The sequence below is a fragment of the Myotis myotis genome, unplaced genomic scaffold (assembly GCF_014108235.1).
Source record: "Myotis myotis isolate mMyoMyo1 unplaced genomic scaffold, mMyoMyo1.p scaffold_m19_p_5, whole genome shotgun sequence".
NCBI lineage: Eukaryota > Metazoa > Chordata > Mammalia > Chiroptera > Vespertilionidae > Myotis > Myotis myotis.
The window spans coordinates 71614373-71634862 of record NW_023416357.1 but is presented as its reverse complement, the minus strand read 5'-3'; the positions used below and the strand labels follow the sequence as shown (position 1 = coordinate 71634862).

At 45.2% G+C, this 20490-nt stretch overlaps 1 protein-coding gene across 9 annotated transcripts in view; it reads right to left on the bottom strand.

Annotated features, from left to right (window-relative positions):
* TNFAIP8 (TNF alpha induced protein 8) overlaps positions 1-20490 on the bottom strand; it is a 66996-nt gene that overhangs the window by 24962 nt on the left and 21544 nt on the right. The window contains exon 1 of one of the 9 annotated variants that reach the window (XM_036307767.1): positions 18300-18411. The exons of 2 other annotated variants lie outside the window; for them this stretch is intronic. Coding sequence is in view for 1 of the 7 variants with exons in the window: in XM_036307761.1 (XP_036163654.1) it covers positions 17553-17583 (31 nt within the window). In the remaining 6 variants the exon portion in view is untranslated. Of the gene's footprint in view, positions 1-4460; positions 5088-5825; positions 6016-9005; positions 12457-16204; positions 16299-17552; positions 17959-18299; positions 18412-18523; positions 19523-20490 lie in introns of those variants that run through there. 6 more of the 9 variants (XM_036307761.1, XM_036307765.1, XM_036307769.1 and 3 more) reach the window with 6 other exon arrangements.

Sequence of the window (20490 nt, the reverse complement as noted above, 5' to 3'; positions counted from 1 at the left end):
TTTTAAGCTGTCAGCTGTACAGTTAGCCTTTATATAGGCAATGAACAAGTGCTTCTCTGTACCTTTATTTCCCTGAAACATACAAATACACAAATGCCGGAACTCCACCCACATTCCAATGCAGGGCACAGTCTACAGCAAATACCCAGGAAGAATTCTGCCATATTTCCCCTGTTGATGAATAAAAATGAAATCTTTTTTCACTACATCCTACAGAATTAAATAAAACCATATACCATACTTATTCATACTACCCCAACCAAAATTTAGAAACTGTGTTTAAATGAATGTTGAGACCCTAGCCAACATCAAAAGGAATTTAATTCTTGAATAGCAAAGGTCTCACATCATTTTTCTCCCATTAAGTTGGTATTATTACAAAATAGCACAATCTTAGATACAGGCACACAAAAAAGGAAACTGTAGAATTCTTGGATTAAGAGACCAGCTTCCACATGTAGGCCTTAACAATATCCCAGCTCTCCAAGGTTTTTAATGGCATCTAATAAAGTACCAAGGGGTCAGGAGTTGGGTCATCTTTTCTTGAGCTGATTTATGGCTCATTGCATTCTGATGGAGGGTGAAGAATCTGAAACATTTTAACATATATATTTTTGAATCATTAGGGGTAGCGGAAAAGATGCCTAGAACTCTGGCTGGAGGCTGGTGTTGGGTCAGTAGAGGTCTTAGTAACAGCTATTCCTTTGTCTCTGGGCTCCATGCAAAACGGTGGCCCAAGCCTAGGAAGGCCAACACACTGGGCCCTTCTGGTCTAAGAAGCAAGATTTTCTTTTCACAATTGAGATCATTTTGACCAGGAGCTGACTTTATCACCCATCATTTGATTGAACTTCAGGGCATGTATGTTCATGGTTAAAGAGGGTTGAGGCCTTTATTTTGCTGTTGAAGTCCGATAAAGACCATTTCTCATCTTCTAGGTATAAACTAACAAATGAATGCTGGGATTTTAGTGGTTAAAAGCATTACATGGGGTTTATAGGCCTCTTTTAGTTACCCTAAAGAGTTTTAGATTTGAATTCCTCCACTGTTTCTCTGTCTCCAAATCAAGTAACAGCTTTCTTTTCTCTAATCTTACTCCTAAAAGTTGCTTTTTATTTTAAACTAGACTTAATGGTAATAAATTTCTTTGGGTTGATCCATGCCCCAATGGCTGGAACCCAGGAAGATGTACAATTCCAATGAATTGAAACAGAGAGATGCTTTTGTGGGAAAACAAACAAAAAACTAGTAGGGAAAAAAGCAGGTATTTCAAACACAAGGGTCACACCTAAAACACTCCTTTTCCTATTGCTCTACAAGATGTACTAGAAGTGCTTTGATAATAAAGCCAGTCTGATCCAAATTTAAAAGACAACTCTCCATGGGCAAACCTGGTCTGGTTAAAGTCTTCCCATAGGTCTGCGCTGAGCATAGGCCTAATCACTGTGAACCAAAACACTGGCTAGGAGCCCAGCCAGCGTGGCTCAGTGGTTGAGTATCAACCTATGAACCAGGAGGTCATGGTTCAATCCCCAGTCAGGGCACATGCCCAGGTTGTGGATTCGATCTCCAATGTGGGGTATGCAGAAGGCGACCAATCAATGGTTCTCTCTCATCATTGATGTTTGTATCTCTCTCTTCCTCTCCCTTCCTCTCTGAAATCAATAAAAATATATTAAAAAACAAAACAAAACAAAAAAACCCTGGCTAGGAGACTGAATATCACCCAGACGGCCTCCAAAGGAATGAGCAAGAAGGTCCTACTGGGCCTTTTGAAGTGCCCCCATATGCACAGTATATTCTGAATGCCCATCATGATTTTAGTTTTAGCTGACTGCGGGCACCATGGATGGTACAGCCACCTAGCGTGTACAATGCCTTCCTATACCTAAAAAACAGCGAAAACAAAACAGACAGCAAGGCCAGATGATGGATCATCATCAATCAATCTTTGGATGATCCACAATCTCATGAAACCAGCAAAGATTTTAATTCTGCAAAATATTTTACCCTCTGGATCATATGTCTATCCTCACACTTCATTGGTTATGAAGCATTTTCTGTTTCCCTACAATGTGCCCATCATCATAAAACCTACAAGAGTCTTGATCACTGCACAGGTAGAGGGGATTAACATTTCAGATCAGGGAATCGTTTCATTCACGAAAGTCTGGCTTGTCTAAATAGTTCTCTTTCCCATGGCAGCATCCTGCTGGAACAGGCAGAGGGTATTTGGGGTACAGGATTCCTGTATTTTCAAAAGACCAGATTTTTATCAAGCTCTAACCCAATGCACAGCAGAGCCTATTCTGTTCTGTTCTGCCTGGGTCTTGAAAACAGGAGAAGACCACGAGCAGCACAGAAGAACAAGCATTTCAGAGCCAACGTCACGTTCAAACCAAGTATAGCAACCAATCCTGTCCGTTATAAATTTATGATTTATTTCTAAATTTGGCAAAGGAAGTCTAGTTGTTCCAAAGAATCATTAATAACTACCCTAGCCCAAACTAAAAATATTTGCATGCATTTTGTATTTTAAATTATCATCCCATGGCACAATTCCACATCTGAAAAAATAAAATAAAAGCTCAGAGACTAACACTTGCACAGAGTTAAGGATTTAGAAAGAGAAACCCCTTTTTATTGTTCTTAGAGACATTCTCATCTAATAAATGCTGTGTCCACTTTAGCACTTCCACAAAATGTGGTGTTAAGACTTCTTAAATTCCCAAGGCCCTCCTCCACCCCCCAAAAAAGCTTCTTAGAATAAGAAAGATAGGAGAGAATAACATTTTTACTAAGGCAGAGAAAATTACATTTTTTAGGAAGCTGGCAAGAAAAAAGAAAATATGAAATTATCTTTAACATTCAGAAACAATAGCTATAGGCAACAAGATGCCAAAAACATTTGGTATCTGTCAAAATCATATAATGCTTCCTGGGTTGTTAAAGGGCTACCTGACAAAAAATTATCTAAGAATCACTAGATTGACTGGAACTAACTTTTGGGGGTGGGTGTGGGTGGGAAATGCTACTTCTAGTGGAGCTTAGATTTAATGAAGACAAGTCACACAGTACATGTAGATGTCCAGGCACATTCTCACTACTTGGAATTTGAGGTGCTACACAGGCAAGTGAAGATTATTTCCCCATAACCTACCGCAGGAGGGAGATGATTTAAAAGGAGCTAAAAAAAGAAAGAAAGAATAATAAAAACAAATAAATGGAGCTAAGCATAAAAGAGGCAATAAGGAGAGAATACTGACTCTAGCTGATTCTCATGACTATTCAAATACCCTATTATTCCATTAAAAAAAAAACAGCATAAAATAAGTTTCAATTTGTATAATAGAAAATTTCAGGTGAAGTGATGGCCTGGAAAAAATGAGAAACCAAAGTGGTTGGCTTTGAGCTTCACACTTATCAGACATGTTGAAATGAGTGACAAAGACCTATTCTATCCAGAAATCCCCCACTTACTTTATTTTTAAGCCTGGAAACTGGTTAGTCATATCTATACTGAACACTTCCTGTCCAGAGGCATTATGAAGGCAACAAACTGCCAAGTTTAGTAGCTGCCTACATTTAATCAATTGAGTCATTCACGGATTAAAAAACAGCATCAAACATAAAAAATAATCTGGCTAACTGAAGATATACAATGAAAACAGGTTTGACTATTTCATGGGATACAGATAGATGGGTGAGGGGGAGGCGGTTAGAAAACAACAGACAATGTTACTTTAAGAGACAACTTGCTGGTATTCTCTGTGATGTTCTAGAACACTAGTACCAAATATAACAGCTCTCCCACTCCCACCCTCTACAATTAAATAGTCCAATTGACAGTCCACATCTTCATTTACAAAAGGGCCTGAAGACTGTAGAATGTCAACAAAATCAACTTACTCCTTTTTTCTTTTCACTTGGTCCAATTATATTTTAAAGGAAGGGCCTTCTGAGAGTTTAAAAGAAACAAATATGCAGAGGATTCAAACAGACATCAGGAATGTAAACTTTATCATCTGGTCTAATCAACTGGCCTAACACCACAAGAACCCATCTTCGGAAAGAAAGGAACTCAATTAAGGATTTTAAGAATGACCCTTTCCCAAGAAACCCTGAGGGCTGTGTCAGGCTTCAGCTGGGCAGCCTCTCCCAAGAGCATTATAATTTACCTGATTAACCCTTATGCGTGTTCAAACAAGCCAGCTGAATTCCACTGCTGAGAGCAACAAGAACACCTCCCCTCCCCTCCCCTCCCCCATGACTTAACCACATGCACAGAGGGCAACCCCAAAGCATGCTGGGATAGATAGGAACAACCAGTAATTGCTCCCGCTCTTCTAAGGTTATCAGCTTGATCATCAAATCAGAGGTATGTTGAGTGAGCCAACTAATTTAAACCAGCCCTCCCCATAAAAGGCCTCAGCCTGCAATTCTTCAGTGAGCCTGCTTACCGTCAGACTTGTTAATGAGTGAGCCCTGGAGAAGTGAGGTTCAGCTTCATAGGAGGGGGTGAGGGCTCTCTACTCCTTCAAGAGCCATTCACTGAAAGTTCCACCAGCCTTCCAGAAAATGGATGGCACAACCCAGCTAATGGCTTTGAAATGACGGCCGCAGGCTGGCATTACTGCTTTTCTAATTCATCATCGGGTTGCAAGCTATTTGAGGAAATTATTTTTATAATCCAGGAATACAGTCACTAGGAATCCAAGCCAACATCACACAGCCCTGGCTTCCGACTGGCCCCAACTGACAGTTGGAAATTCAGCAGAGATGTTCCTGGGTGTCAACTCCTTGTTTATGGGTCTGCATGAACCCACCTGAGAACTGGAGTGCTCCCGTGCCCTGTACACAGCACTATTTCACAGCTCCAAATCTGTGTCATACTCTGGAGACCACACAGCATCCTGCCTCCTGAGAACTGTAGAATCAAACAAAATAAACAGCCCAAACTTCTAATCCCAGTCATCCCCGTCATCCTGCAGCTCACTTCTCTACCTTTGCACACCTTTTGGGTTTTGTTTTGTTTTGACTTTAGTTATTTCCTTCCTCCTGCCTTCCTCTCTCTCCATAGGCCTACCCTTCCCTTGGGGACTGCATCAGGCCTGGATCCCACCCCCTGTCTCCCACCTCCTCCCACGCCCCATCGCCTCCACTCACTATTTCTTCCTCATCTGTCCCTTGAAATGTCAAAACCTGCCAAATGGCCCCTCCTCCCTTCACTTCCTTGGCTAATCTGGTTTCCCAATTCTTTTCCTCCCCTTGCAATAGGTGCTACTTGCCCCTGAATTCTACCTCCTTGGAAACTCTCCTGAGAGAATCCTTCTTTAATTATCTCCTTTCTCTGAAGAACAACATTTAAATATGTGATATCAGGGAGGGGTGCATTTTCATTCTAGTTAATTCATAACTGACTTAATTTGAACCTTTGAAAGGTGAAAGCGATTTTAAGTGCTTCACAATGGAGAGCAGTCAAGGCACTAATATTTTACTTTTATCAAACAGCTTGCAAAAGTTCCTTGGGACAAGCGCAGCTGCTTTCTACAGAATGTGAAATGAGTAACTCTTTTAAAAAAAAAAAAAAATATATATATTTATATATATTTTTATATATATATATATTATTGATTTTTACAGAGAGGAAGGGAGATAGCTAAAAACATTGATGAGAGAAAAGCACTGATCAGCTGCCTCCTGCACGACCCCCACATGCCCACAACTCAGGCATATGCCCTTGGCCAGAATCGAACCCGGGACCCGTTAGTCTGCTGGCCAACACTCTATCCACTGAGCCATACCAGTCAGGGCAAAATGAGTACCTCTTAATTGGGTACATATCGTAGGCAGGCCACGGGTGGGTTTGATCTTGGGTGTGATGATAAACCTCCTTCTTTATACAGCGTTGAGTGAAGCTCTCTAATCACTGACACAAGCATTATCTCATTGGTTCTCACAAGGGAGGAGCCACCTAGCATATTTCCACTGGCATGACAATTGCTTAGCACCTCAGAATGGCTCAACTTAATGGCTCAATTTGGGTGTGGCCCAACTGCTATTTAACACATATAAGAGTAAAGCCCTTGGAGTCCCCCGTGTTTCAAATTCTAGGACATTCCTGGCTGAAACATCAGTGGTTTTCCTAGACAGGTGTTCCTGTCACAGGCAGGAAAAACATGGGGAAGAGAAAGTGAAGGCGAAAGGGAGGGGAGAAAAATTCTCTATTTCTCAGACAGGCCAAAGCTTCCCAGGATGTAGAGCTGGATTAAGTTTCCTCCTACCTCAGCTTGTCACCTTCAGGCATAGAGCTGATTTTCTGTGATGCCACAGGGAGGGGTCGGAGATGACAGGGGAGATCAGAAAGGAATCTGCTGGCAACTGGGACATGAAGGCCAGTAGAGACATGAAGGTCTCCCTCCCTCAGGAGATGGGGCAGGTGCTCACAGTGGGGCAGTCATCTCTGGGCCCACAGGCCTCCCTCATTCCCATTAAATATTGATTGAATACTTGGGATGTATTCTCAGCTCTCAGAAGACAAGCTCTTCAAACCCAGGCTTTCAGCTTTTACTGAGGCCCTAAGAGAGGTAATCTTCCAGGGAACCTCTCTTTAGACGTGGCTCACCATGCCTCCCCAGGGCTCTCATCCTCCTGGCTTCCAAAGCCCCTGTTCTGTCTTGTTTTCCTCCTACCTCTTGAACTACCCATTTCTGTTCCCTATACCCCTTTCCCTTGTAGAAGTGGGTGTTCTCAGAGGCTAACTCCTCCTCTCTCTTCAGTCACTCCCTCCCCTCGGAGATCACCTAAGGGGAATCACCTCCTCCATGATGACTGGATATTCCCACACTTGACTGCCAGGCTCCTTTGATCCAGGCTCAGTCTTGTCTTCCAGACCAACCCAGGCTTCTTGTGGGCTTGGTATCCCTGCAACACAGCTTTGCATCTGCTCTCTTCCAGCTCAGCACCTGCTTCCCTCCTAGAAGGTATCTCAGGCATGCTTTAGTCTAATATGAAAGCCTGCATTTTTCTAACGAGAAACCTGAAGCTCATAGAGACTAATCAGCCACTGAAGGTTGCACAGACACCAAGGAGGCCAGCTCTCCTGACTCCCAGTGCCTGTCTTTTACCCACAGTGTCCCTGTGGGCAGCTGAGTCTGGCCTCATGGACCACTGCAATGTGGCTCACCAGTGCCCTCCATGAACCCTCCACTCCACAATGCTCTAAGCTTCCTTCCTTCACTCTCCTCTTGCCTACAGGGCCAAGCTGAAGTCTGCTAACCACTCTGTGAAGTCAATACTGCCCATCATGACTTTTGTTTTGTTTTTTTAATATATTTTATTGATTTTTTACAGAGAGGAAGGGAGAGAGATAGAGAGTTAGAAACATCAATGAGAGTGAAACATCGATCAGCTGCCTCCTGCACATCTCCTACTGGGGATGTGCCCGCAACCAAGGTACATGCCCTTGACCGGAATCGAACCTGGGACCTTTCAGTCCGCAGGCCGACGCTCTATCCACTGAGCCAAACCAGTTTCGGCCCATCATGACTTTTGATGAACACTCCCTCCTCTAGATTCTCACAGGGTCTGCTGCCCCATCCTCTGAGCTGTTCTCATCCTGAGCTCCCCATCGTGTCTGTCCACCGCAAGCAGAACAGCCTGCATTTCTGGGGAAATCTCCGGTCCCCAGCTCAGCCTAGCTGAGTGGGACACGTGATAACACACACATGGGCCACGTGAGCTGGCAGCAAGCACAGATGGCCTGTCAAATTGGAAGGTAAATTCATGAGTTGTTTATTCTCTTTTGGGGAGTCAACCCTGACTTAGGCAAAAAAGGCCTTAAGGCTTCAGGAGCCGAAAGCTATCGTGGTCATTGGGGGCGTTCTGTTTTGTGGCCTCTTTGCCTCACCATTTCCTTGGAAGAAACTTTGCTCATTGTTATTTATAAAATTAAATCTTATTTGTCAATAAACGTGCACAGCAATGCAAGTCCACAGTACTACTGCTTACACAAACACTAATGCCCGTACAACTTTAAAACCATAAATACCACAAGGTACCAGCCTAGTAGCACAGGCTTTGAAGTCATACAGAGTCCCAGACCAGCACTCCCTCAGCCATTTACTGCCTGTTCAGCAGCACACACTACAGCTCTAACTTTTCTTCAGGGTCCTTATGCCTTTTAAACAAGTTTTATGCAATTGTTTTTATTGTTTCAAATATCTTGGTCTGCGGCTAGGGGAGCAGTGGGCTGCAGCCCCACAGCCATTTCCTGAAAGAGAATGCGATTTGATTCCCAGAACACACCAGGCCTGAGGTGCTGCGTGTGTGTGTGTGTGTGTGTGTGTGTGTGTGTGACACCCATCTGCTCCTGCAACGGCATGTCCGGTGTCTGAATGCTGACTCCCTTCCCACCCACACACACGCACACCTTCTCACCCAGCAAGACAGCCCCTGCCCAGCCAGCACCCTCAAAGGCTAATTTTCCTGAATGATGCTCCAAAAGGAATGAAAACAAGTGAGCTCACTGTGTAATTGCCTCTCACTCTGTCTACCACTTTCGAAACCAGGGATCTCACTGGCTCATGTGCAGAGCTGAAGTTGATTTCACAATACTTCATCTTTTACTCTCCTCAGGTACACGCAGGAGAAGTGAAATGGGAAATCTCCAAGTGTCAACCATTCCATTAAAGTTCCCCCAGAAGGCAGTGAGAGATGTCTATACAAGCAGATCTGTCCTGCTTCAAGATCGCACGCAAAAATCCAGGATGCCAAGACCTACATTTGCAAAATTTCTTGTTTGCCAAATGGGCACATGGGGATTAGAAAGGGCCTGGACACCACTTCTCTGGGCCTCCGCTCCTTGTCTCTAAAGCAGCGGTTCTCAACCTGTGGGTCGCGACCCCTTTGGGGGTCGAATGACCCTTCCACAGGGGTCGCCTAAGACCATCGGAAAACACATATATAATTACATATTGTTTTTGTGATTAATCACTATGCTTTAATTATGTTCAATTTGTAACAATGAAATTGGGGGTCACCACAGCATGAGGAACTGTATTAAAGGGTCGAGGCATTAGGAAGGTTGAGAACCACTGCTCTAAAGTGAAGAGGTTAGACAAGGGACCTTGCTAACATTGCTCTGAACTCTATACATGGTGATTCCACTTGTGTTGTTAGAGAGTCATTTTAATTATAAAAGTCTTCTCACTGCAGATCTTCCTTAAATATGACAGATACACATACTGATTTGATTTTTTTTAAAAATAAGTCAGTCAATGCTATGTTTTAGGCACACTCCACTATATGAAGAGAGGTGTACACCATGCCGACCTCACTGTTTCTGAAGCGGTTACCATCTTTTTCACACAGATGGAAATGTTGACGGATGGTTGTAGCAAACCCAGCGACCCCGCATTATTCTGAAATGAACTGGGTCCTGAGGTTTTCTGGCCCTACTGCTTTCTCTTTCACCCGCCCGCCCATTTTTTGGCTACTTCCTGGTAAACAGCCAGGAGCAGGGAATTTAATCATCCACATTATCCCTGACTGTTTCCTGGCATCCTGATTAGGTGACAAGAAAGGTGTGATGCATATTCAATCTGATGAAAACTTCAGAAGTGAGGAAGAGAAGGCCCAAATATACATAAGCTTACAGAGCTGGGGTGTCAGGCAATACCAGGTTCCTCCTGACACACACTGTTGAGGAGACAGCAGGGCACACATCTCTAACTGGATTGTCCACTTTTAGCCCCTGTCGGAACACCTCACTCCAAGCCTAATGACCACATAAAAGGAAACATAATCACACCGGAGTCCAGTGTCTCGAGCTAGGCTGCACCCTTTATAGTATACATGACATCAAGGTCAGCAGCACCAAGTGCCATGCATTTCCTCGGAGCCGAACCACCGCGTCACCTGCTGTCCTCTCCATTCCCTTTGCAACGCAAGGGCTGGGGAAGGGGAGGAGACTGGTACAGTGATGCTTAGCAGTGGTGCTATTATAGAAGCTGCCACCCCATGTGAGGTTAAAACAGTGAGGACACCACATGGTATGGCAGCTTCTACAAAACCACTGTAGTGTTTGATGACTGAAGAGGATATTCATAAGTCACCATCATGGAACGACTGAAATTCTCTATGATATCCTGCCTGGTGTTGGTCCCACTTTTTCTAGTGGGAGTCTCTACCTTCTGTGCCCCCTGAAGAGCCATAAGCCCTAGCAGGTTGGGGGATGCTGAGCATGAGGTCCCTGGAAGGTTCTGCAAGCCAGCCTGTTGGCACAATGGGCTTGGGGGGTAACCTTCAGGCACACCTCTATCCTGGCACTTGATTGACCTTAGTCATTTGAATGGCAAGCTGATTGATTAAAATGGGCTTCCGGAAAGCCCACGAGGGAATTGGGGACCCAGTTACGGCAGACTCTGGTGAGACGGACTCAAGGTAACCTGGAGCCCAGAGAAACTTCTGCAGAAGCACTGAGAACAGAGCAGCCTGTTAAAAGATGGTGAAACTGAGTGGGGCTACAATTGAGAGTGCAAATGCCTGTTCACAGTCCCCGCCAATTACTGTATTATTAGGAGATAGGATGAATCAACTGAGTGGAACACAACCGTGCTGAGAATCATGCACTCGTAGACGTATACACCTTCCAGATTTTAAAGAAGCTTGAAAGTCCGTGGATGCTGCAAAGTCACCCAGTTGTGATAAAGTAACACACACATTAATTGAACCTTGTTTCACACCAGTGACCAGGGAAGTCTACACTGTCTGTCTCAAGCTGGCCACTGCCCCAGGAAGTGAGGCCCCTCTGGTCCCACAGGTGCTCCGGTCCCTCTCTGCAGCGGGCTCCAGGCACCTCCTAGCCAGGCCTGCTGGGCTCCTTGGTCTGAAGGGTGCACTCCAGGCTCCCTGTCTGTGCCCTGAGCAGTAGAGAAAGAGGCAGGGTCGGGCTATTCTCTTTCCCCTCCGACACCTGGTCTCTCTACTCCTGGCTTCTCAAACTGGGCCACAGAGAGCATCCTCCTGAGTGCCAAGCTACCCGAGGAGGGGAGGGCAGCTTCTGGACATCACAGGAGCAGCTCAGGCTTTATGTTCAGTCAGCCTTTGTTCTATTCCTGATTCCACGTTCACAGCTTTGTAGTTTTAGGGCCTGTTTTTAACCTCTCTGAACCTCAGTTTTCTTTTTCTTTTTTTTAATATATTTTATTGATTTTTTTTTTTTTACAGAGAGGAAGGGAGAGGGATAGAGAGTTAGAAACATCGATGAGAGAGAAACATCGATCAGCTGCCTCCTGCACACCCCCTACTGGGGATGTGCCCGCAACCAAGGCACACAATGGGTAGGTACACAATCTAGCATTGATGAATCAGATGGTTTATGCCTGGGATTTCTGTGCCCTTGACCAGAATCGAACCTGGGACCCTTCAGTCCGCAGGCCGACGCTCCATCCACTGAGCCAAACCGGTTAGGGCTGAAGCTCAGTTTTCTTAATTGTTATGTATAATTAACACAAAGGGTTATTATGTATTAAATGAGATAATATACACAATCAGATCCTTAGCACCATGTCTGGCACATGGAAGAGCTAAATGCATTTTGGTTTCACAATTGTTTCTTCAGTCTTCAAGGCAATTGGAGATGCCAGCAAGCCACTCTGGCCCCTGAGCCCAGAGATCAAAGGCGCATGCTTGCTTTCTCTCTGCCATTGACTATATTATAGTGGGGACACTCTAAATGGGCTTGTCCTCTAGGTTTGAAAGGCACTATTCCTATAAAGTGAGGTTAGATTACTTACTATTCTAAAAGTTTCATCAGATCATATGATCTTTTAAATAAATAAATTAATTTGCTAATGCTTTATTAGGCCCTCCTATATGAGAGGCCCTAGGTCAAGCACCAGAGATTCAGAAAAAAATAATACAAATCTTGCTGTCAAAAAGCTCATGATGAAATAGAGGCAAAGGTAAAGAAAACTAATAACCATAACAAATGAAACGTGGTGCGACTGAGGGGAGTAGAGGGGGTTGGGGGAACTCTCTGAAAGAGCATCTACTCCAAAAGGGGTCCAGGTGGCCACAAGACCCCCCTGAGGAGCGGCAAGAGAGTGATCCCAACAAAGGAAACAGCATTTGTTGAGGGAACAGGAAGTAAGTAAAAGGGCAACACTAGGGTTGGACGGATCAGTTCGGTGCTGTGGTCAATATTTGTTGTTGTTTTGGTGATCCACGTCCGACTCCCTTCCTTTTTCTGAGAAACCCTCATTTTGCAAGTGTTGGTAGGAATCAGGCCTCTCTCCCACTACAAAAGCTGGAACCAGAAGTTGCTTCTCCCATGGGCAGCAAGGGGTAGGTACACAATCTAGCATTGATGAATCAGATGGTTTATGCTTGGGATTTTTGAATGTTCAGGATGACCAAATTTCGGCCACATCCGAAGTCCCAGCAGTGACAGAACTGAAAAAATACAGAGGAGGAAAAGGCCATGGTGAGTTCCTTACCAGGCAATTCTAGGGTATGTCTTCACTGCATCTCCTGATGTATTTTCAGAGGATGTGTGAACAACCTTTCTGTGGATGTGTGAACTACCCAATACACTCTGAATAAATTTCTCCTGCTTATGATAGCAGGAATCAACTTCCATTTCTTGTATCCAAGAATCCTGATGACAGAGGTGGTTATTATCACCATCAGGGTACAAATGCTGAGGGCGAGAACCAAAGCAGAGATGGGGGAGGTACGTTCAACAAATAATGAGGAGGTTGAAGAGTCAGGAAGAATCTGAGGATAAAGGACAGTATCAAGGACAACTTGCAGATGTGTAATCTGGAAGCCAAAGAGAGCAATGATCAGTGAAAATACAAAGGGAGGACCAGATTTATGGAGAGTAGGAAATGATGGGCTCAGTTTGCACATACTGAATTTGAGGTGACTACATGACATTCAAAGCATTATGCTTACCAGCTGCTGGGTGTACAGGTGGCTCTGGGAAGAGTCCAGGCTGGAGAGTGAGGAGATTAGAAATCAACAGCTGGAAAAGGGAAGGGAAATCGGGAGAGTGTTGTGTCATACGAACCAAGGAAGGAGTTGAGGGTTGCAGAGACATTGGCCTCCTAGTGTCCAATGCTGCAAAAAAAGACCAAGTATAAGACCAGGACAGAAATGTGAATGCTGATCATTGGTGATTTTAGCACCTGGGAAGTCACTGGTGATATTGGTGATTTCAGTGGAATGGTAGAAAAAAAGATAGACTTCAATGGGTTGAAGGATGAACAAGAGTGAAAAAGTAGAAAACATGCAAAAGCTTCTTTCTTTTTAAAGGGTTCATTTTAAAGGAGAGAGGAATGTCTAAAATTGAACAAAATATTGAGTATTACCTTTTTTAAATGAAGGTCATTCATTCATTTTATAAAATACTAGTGGGAAAGGAAATTAATTAGAAGAAATATTTTAATGTCACTATTTGCCCTTTCTTTATAATAGAAGTGTCAACCAAATTCACAATCGGCAATGACAGATCAAAACCCACACAAGTGTGACTGGCACCAGCCAGAGCTTTATATGTATCGCACATGCACGAGTCAACTTAGCCTTTTATAGATATAGAATAAACTTGCTTAATTAGAACTGCTTTCTGATGTAGCTAAACTTTTTCCAGCCCAGTGAAGCACCCCAACTTCTCTTTCAGGTAATTGTCAGCAACACAGCAGTAAACATCAACACAAAGTAAATTATTATTGTAGATCATGCAGGGAGAACAAAGGGTAAAATATTTAACTGCAGCAGTGCTTGACTATATTCTGTGCAGTGACAAAACCTAAAGTCATTTTCAAGGTCCACCATTTCTTACTTCTTTTCAGTCTGGTCAAGTTTCTAAATCTCGGTTTTCAGGCTAATTAAAAGAAAATACGATTCCACCAAGTCTCCTATCTATCTACTCTAGGACTTCTGTGAGGATCAAATGATACAGGCATGGGAAAACACTTCACAGACATTTGGTTACAGTGTGAAATGTTTCCACCTGGCTATAAAGCAAGTCATGTTCCTGGGCTGAAGAAACTGCAAGGAGGCTAGTCGATAGGGAAAGGAAACTGGGCGTTGCTACATGACACCATTACTTGGATGGTCAGACACTTAGCATATTAGCCTTTTATATATATATAGATTGAATGATCACCTCTTATTGGATATGTCTGGGATATACAATGAAGAATACAACAGACATGGTTTTGCCCTTAAGGGCTTATGGTTTAGAGAAGAGATGCTAAACAATGTGATGAGTGATGTTGAGGAAAAGAATAGGTGCTCTGAGAAAGGACAATAAGGGATCCTAATTTAGGTTGGAGATTCAGGAAAAGCCTCCAACCAGGGAATGATCAAGAAAAGGGATCAGGTGGAGAGAAGGATATTTCAGGCAGAAAGAACAGCAAGTGCTGACACCCTGAAGTAGGGAGGTTGAGCACGTCTACACACAGACGTGAAGGAGCCAGGGAAGACATGCAGCAGACTGGTGTGGTGAGGAGCCTGAGGTGGAAGGAGTGGCCTTCTGCAGTGAGAATGACACACACCTGTTCCACAGACATCAGGAGGGTGGGTGTGGGTGGAGGTGAGCCTGTGGGTCTGGAAGCAGGAAGTTGAGGGAGTTGTCTAATGGCTACTGTTTTCTTTGTGAAATAGCAGGCCTGGTGAGGCATGCATGACTGGATGAGGTGGTGGTGGGAAATGCTATTATGGGCAATGGAGGAGGAGCCGAGCTCACTCACAGCTCAACGCTTACTCTTTTCCAAGTCCTCTCAAGGCTACCCCTCCTTAACAACGGCGTCCTCACTTTCTGGTACCAAAGCTTCAAAACCAGGGCGAAGGAGCCTTGGATCTCTGGATGCTTAGCACCAGAAAGACACTCAGAGATCTTAACTTTCATTCATTTTTCCTACTATCTAATTAAGTAATTTACTCAGCAGAAAGCAACTAAATGCCGAAAACGTGGCCCATCAACGTATCTCCTCAGGAAGCCCTCATCTGTTGGATGGATTCTGTTTGTATCTTTCCTTTTAATGGCTTCCCCTTTTTAATAAAGTGGGGGTTTCCTTCATATCTCTTGCTTTCTTATCATTGTATGTCTGAATATCTTAAATGTATTCAGCTTTCACTAAAGTGAGGCCTGAATTATTTTTCTCTGTTTAATACTCAAGCACAATTACATAATTATTTGTAAGCAGGCAAAATTAAATCAATTCTTTAAGAGGTGGCTATAGACTCAGGATGAAAGTTCAACACTCCTGGCATGGGATCAAGTACATTCTAAGCTACGATGGCTTAACAATATCCCCAGTCATTGCTACTACATTCACAAATATCTTGGCCTCCAAGGACCTCTGAATCTGACTTGGTATTTTTTTCAGATTCATCCCCAAACAAAGTATACTAGTTTTGCCCCTCGGTTCAGAATAATGACTTAAAAGTTTCTCCCATTACAGCACGAAGGCATGAAGCATCTGAAGACAATCTTCTTGCAATGAAGACATTGTGAAGAGCTTATGGTGATGTCACACTGCATGGGATACAGAAGTCCACAGGAGAGGGAGAAAAAAGCTAAGGAGAGGGGAAAGGAGTAATGAAGATAGAGAAGTGAGATGTTATCTACACAGCATAGCTCCTTTCATAGACATCTCAGTGGCGGGTCTAGATCCCAGCCAATAACCAGCCTTTCGAGAGCTGCCTGGGACACATGAAAGTGCGCGCGTGCACACACACACACACACACACACACACTCACACACACTCACTCACACTCACTCACACTCACCCTTTACCTCCCGGCAGAAGCTGTAATAATTCCATCTGTTAATAAAGTATGTGATCAATCTCCCTCAAGAGTTATTCCATATTCTACCCTAACTGCCATCAATTTAAAACTCTAGCACCTCATATTCTTTTACAAGAAACTTTCTGGGCTTTCTGTAAGTAGCATGGAAGCCAGATAATTTGCCGCAGATCTGTGGAATGAAAATGATGACACGTGGAGGTGAGGTGAGAAGGGGGGCCATCAGGGACCTCTTTACACTCACTTTCAGGGTTACAACCAGAGAGCTGGGCAGGAGGAAAGAATGTGGGCACCGCCAGAGAAATATGTAAGGTACTTCGGGATACTGTCTTTCTACTTTCTCCCCTCTCCCTTTTTACTCAAAAGAAAGGAAAAACTTGCCCGGGAGAAAATACCGGCTTAAATGCTACTTGTCATTGAGACAGAAGTTCACCATGGGATTCTCTCAGACCATTTCCTCTTCGCCTTCCTTCAACTACGTTTGCCTTAGTAGAGACTGCTGCTATGAGACAGAAAAGAGAAGTACCCATCAGCACACAGCTCCATCAGGACACAGGTCACAGCAAGGAGACGGTAATCCCCCAAGCTCCACATCAACCTCAAAAGCATTGCTCCTTGCTGTCATTTTCATTCGCACCAGCCCCGCATTTCTATTAAACGAGTCTCTTTCTAATGGACTGCTTTCCTCCATGGCATAAGAAGGTAAAACGTCGGCCTGCAGAGACATTACGAAACACGGAGCTTTTACTTTGGTAGAACCAGTAAGAGACCGGAGAGGACAACTTCCAAGGGCTCTCCTTCGGCTTCTCGGGCTCCCGGAGCTGCTGTGATTGACTTAACATGTACCAGTTGGCCAAGAGGCCACTTGCAAAGACAAGGAATTTCACAATCTTGAACATTCTGCGCCCTCACGCTCATTTCCCCCAGCCATCCCCACTCCCACCCCCGCGTACAAGAGGACTTTTGTAGACATAAAGTTTCAGGAAACAAAGCATACAAACACTCACACACAAATAAACTCCCCGAACTAACACGAGCGTATAATTGTGTTTTGGTTGGAGCTTGTCCAGCCTTGTCACCCGTTCTCTGTTAGGAGTAAATGAAACCCTTGGCTTTGGCAAAGTTAGAAACAGACAGACTCTCCTCAGTTTCACGCTGCACAAGGCTCCAGTCATATCTCTCAGCCCCTTCGGCCCCCAACAGAATGAACTCGCTGCTGAAAAAGCCAGCAAGGGGGGAAAAAAACCACCCGATTCCCCGAATAAAGAGCTTTCACTTCTCCCCCTCCCTCAGCTTCCCCTTTTAGCCTGGAACACAGGGCGTTTCTAAGTTCTGAAACCCTTTTCAAGAGACCCTCGACTTGGAGGGCTCTTCCAGGGGACGGGCTAGGGGCTGTCCTGATGCAGGCGGTGCTTTTCCGAGGACGTTGTGCATTCTTGGAGGCAATGCCGGGGCCGCTCCGTTTCCAGAGAAATCTACAGGGCAGCCTTCAGCGGGCTGCCTGGGAGCTGGGTCCCGCTCTTCCTCCCATCCGCTCTGAAGGCGGCTGGATGGGGAGGGCACAGCCTTAGGCACAGGCAGCTCCAACAGGGCAGGGCAGGGCCGGGAAGGCGCAGGGAAAGGAACAAAGTACCCACCGCTCCCGCACGGCTCCCATCTGCTCCCCTAGGCGCCCTCCCTCCACATTCCTCCGCCAACTTGGCCGGCCCCCGAGAAATCAGAATCATACCTTCCTTGGCTTCCTCCGCTTCGGAGTTCATGGTGCCCGGGTCACCGCGGCAGGGCGGCCACCTCTGAAGCTGCACTCGGACCGGCCGCAAGTTCGCTTCGATGCCAACCCCCAACACGACGCAAAATAAAAGGAAGGAAAGCCACTAAAATCAAAACCTCCCCGGGGAGGGAGGGCTGGTTAGGGAGCGGGGATTTTAAGGGGGAAAGTTCTGTACGAGTGACGAATCGCGGCTCAGCTGGGCGGCAGGAGTCCGCCCCCGGGCGCTCGCCCCAGCCCGTCCCGGGGCGGAGGCACCCTGGCGGCCCGCGGGCAGGGGCGCAGGGCGAGGGGCGCAGGCAGGTGGGGAGCAGGCCGGGCCTCAGCCTGGCTCGCTGAGAGGCAGGGCAGAGGGGTGCGGTCGGCAGAGGAAACTGAGACAGGCTAGGCCAGCGAAATACATATTCACTGAAGTTAAAAAAAAAAAGAAAAAAAAAAAAAAAGGGGGCGCGCTGCAAAATAGTAAATGCATCAGCAGTACAGGAAACGTTTCTGAATCGTTGGGTGACATTTTTCGATGCCCATTTAGCTCTCCTTGTCTTGGGGTCTTATCCGTCCTCAAACTGCAGATTTTAAAGCTGCCCGGTTTAGCACGTTGCTTTTGCAGGAAAGTAACGTGGATCTGGGTCCACATGGAAGGACCTGCTTCACAAGCCTAAGAGGAGGGACTTGGGAAGAGAGTGGGGACGGCCGGCCTCCACCCCTTACCTTGCACGGGGACAGCAGACCCAGCAGCTCACTCAGTGTAACTGGGCGAGCGCTGGACTCAAAGTCCAGCCCAGATGCTCTGCAGTTACCCAAGGGTCATCCATCCTCAGAGAGAACAGCCTTTCCCTCCCCAGCTTCTCAGAACAATCCTGGATAAATCCCTTCAAAATGCCAAAGGCGGGTGGGGGGTTAGGGGTGGGAGAAGGGGGAGGGGTGGGGGTGTATCCAAGTGTTTGAAATGCTGTTAGAATAAGAGGCCAAGAGCCCTGAGAACGGATCGCAATTCTGCCCCCTGGGCTGCTCCACAGGCTCCTACAATTGGCTGAGAAGAAGGCATTTTAGCTTAGTAAAGCCTTGGTTTTTACTTCGGAGAGGTGGGGACAAGGCCGGCCATCGATATACCTGTCTTATGGAGAGATATACAGAGCGATTAGAAAAATGTGAGAGAAGTTATATTCTTTTAATAAGTTCACTTCCAGCTGCTTTCCTCCCTCATTTCCCATTTTTATATGGGGGGGGGGGGGGCAGGGGCAACAGGAAAGGCACTATGATAAACTTAATAAAAACAATATACAAAATATATGGATTTAAAGAGTCTGAATTAAAATTTAGTTCTGCCATTTATTATTTGTATGACTTTGGTCATATTAATGAACCTCTCTGAGCCTTCCTTTTCTCATCTGGAAAATGGGGATAAAAACAGTATTATTTACTTCACAGATTTATGTTTGGTGTTGAATAAGGTAATATAAACAACAAGTGATTTGAAAACCACAAGGTACCACACAGATTATTACAAATTATCACACCATTAAAAGTAAATTTTTGTAAAAGATGCTCTTGGGTTTTATTTCAATATTGGATTTGAACAGAAAAAGAGTATTTATGCTATTCACAAGCAGCGAAGGCTATTATAAATGTCAATATAAGGCCTAAATATGAAATCACTTCCAACTGCTGAGTGATTCTAACATGCTTAAGACCCAAGCAGGATTTTATCTCAATATCTCTGACAGGGAAGGATGATGAGAGGAAGACACAGCCAGTCAGAGAGGAGACAAGAGGAGAAACATCTGGAAACTATCAGTACTGCAGGGCCTCCCGGAAACGGACCTCACCACCAAAAGGGTAACAAGCTGCACCCCCTGAAGTCGCAGCTCCTGCGAGGTCCCTCTGCTAATCCTGCGGCAGGAGCGGCTCAGGTGTGTTCTCCGCCCAGCAACCTCAGACATGGAAGAGACAAGAGGATCATTCTAAATCCAAAGAAATGCTCCTCACTAGTCAGAAGCGACCCTGCCTGTCCTGTCTGGGGAAAGGACATTCTGGGAGCCCACCACCACCATCTGTCTCTGCCCTCCACCACAGCAGCCCAGGTGTCCCCCCGCCCCACCCCCACCGGAGCCCTGCAGGATCTCATCAGGACTGCACACTGCACAGGAAAGATAGCTCCCGGTCATCTATAATTGGAGGAAGGCGCAACACCTTTTCAAGGTGATGATTATGCAAAGTCAGGCAACCCAAATTCCAGGCCCCATCCGCCACAGGCAGTACTCACTTTCAACCTCTTCTTTCAGCAAGTGCCTCCATAAGGATTGTTTATTAAATGTCATTTTGCAAGTCTAATGATGTACAAACCACATAAGGTGTGTCAAAATACATGTCCTTAAGTCCTACTTGTTTTTCCATGGGGTTCCCCAAAAGACCTTCAGCCCAGCTCAGGTTAGCCAAGGAGAACAACTGCTGAGTGAACAGTTCAAACGTTACCAAGTCAGCCTTGAAATTCAATTCAGAGTCATTTCAGCAGCTCGGGCGATCTTTGAACATTCACCATGATCCCCAGGAAACCTGGAGAGGAACTTAATGTCCTGATCTAGCTGACGTGCAAGGAATGCTCAGCTTTTTTTTTTTTTTTTTTTAAGTATGTGGATAAGGATGCTCCTCATTCACCTGTACAACCTCAAAGCCCTCTGTGTTCCCTGGGCACTACATTGCCCCATGCCCCCACCCTGCGAAATGATGACAAAAGGCCGCTGATTGTCTGGGACTCGCACATACACACTAGGTCAGTCACTTCCTCTTAATTTTGCTCTGCGTTTTGTTATTGTTGTTGTTATTAATTCTCGCCTGAGAATATTTTTCCATTGATTTGTTTTTAGAGAGAGTGGAAGGGAGGGGGAGAGACAGAGAGAGA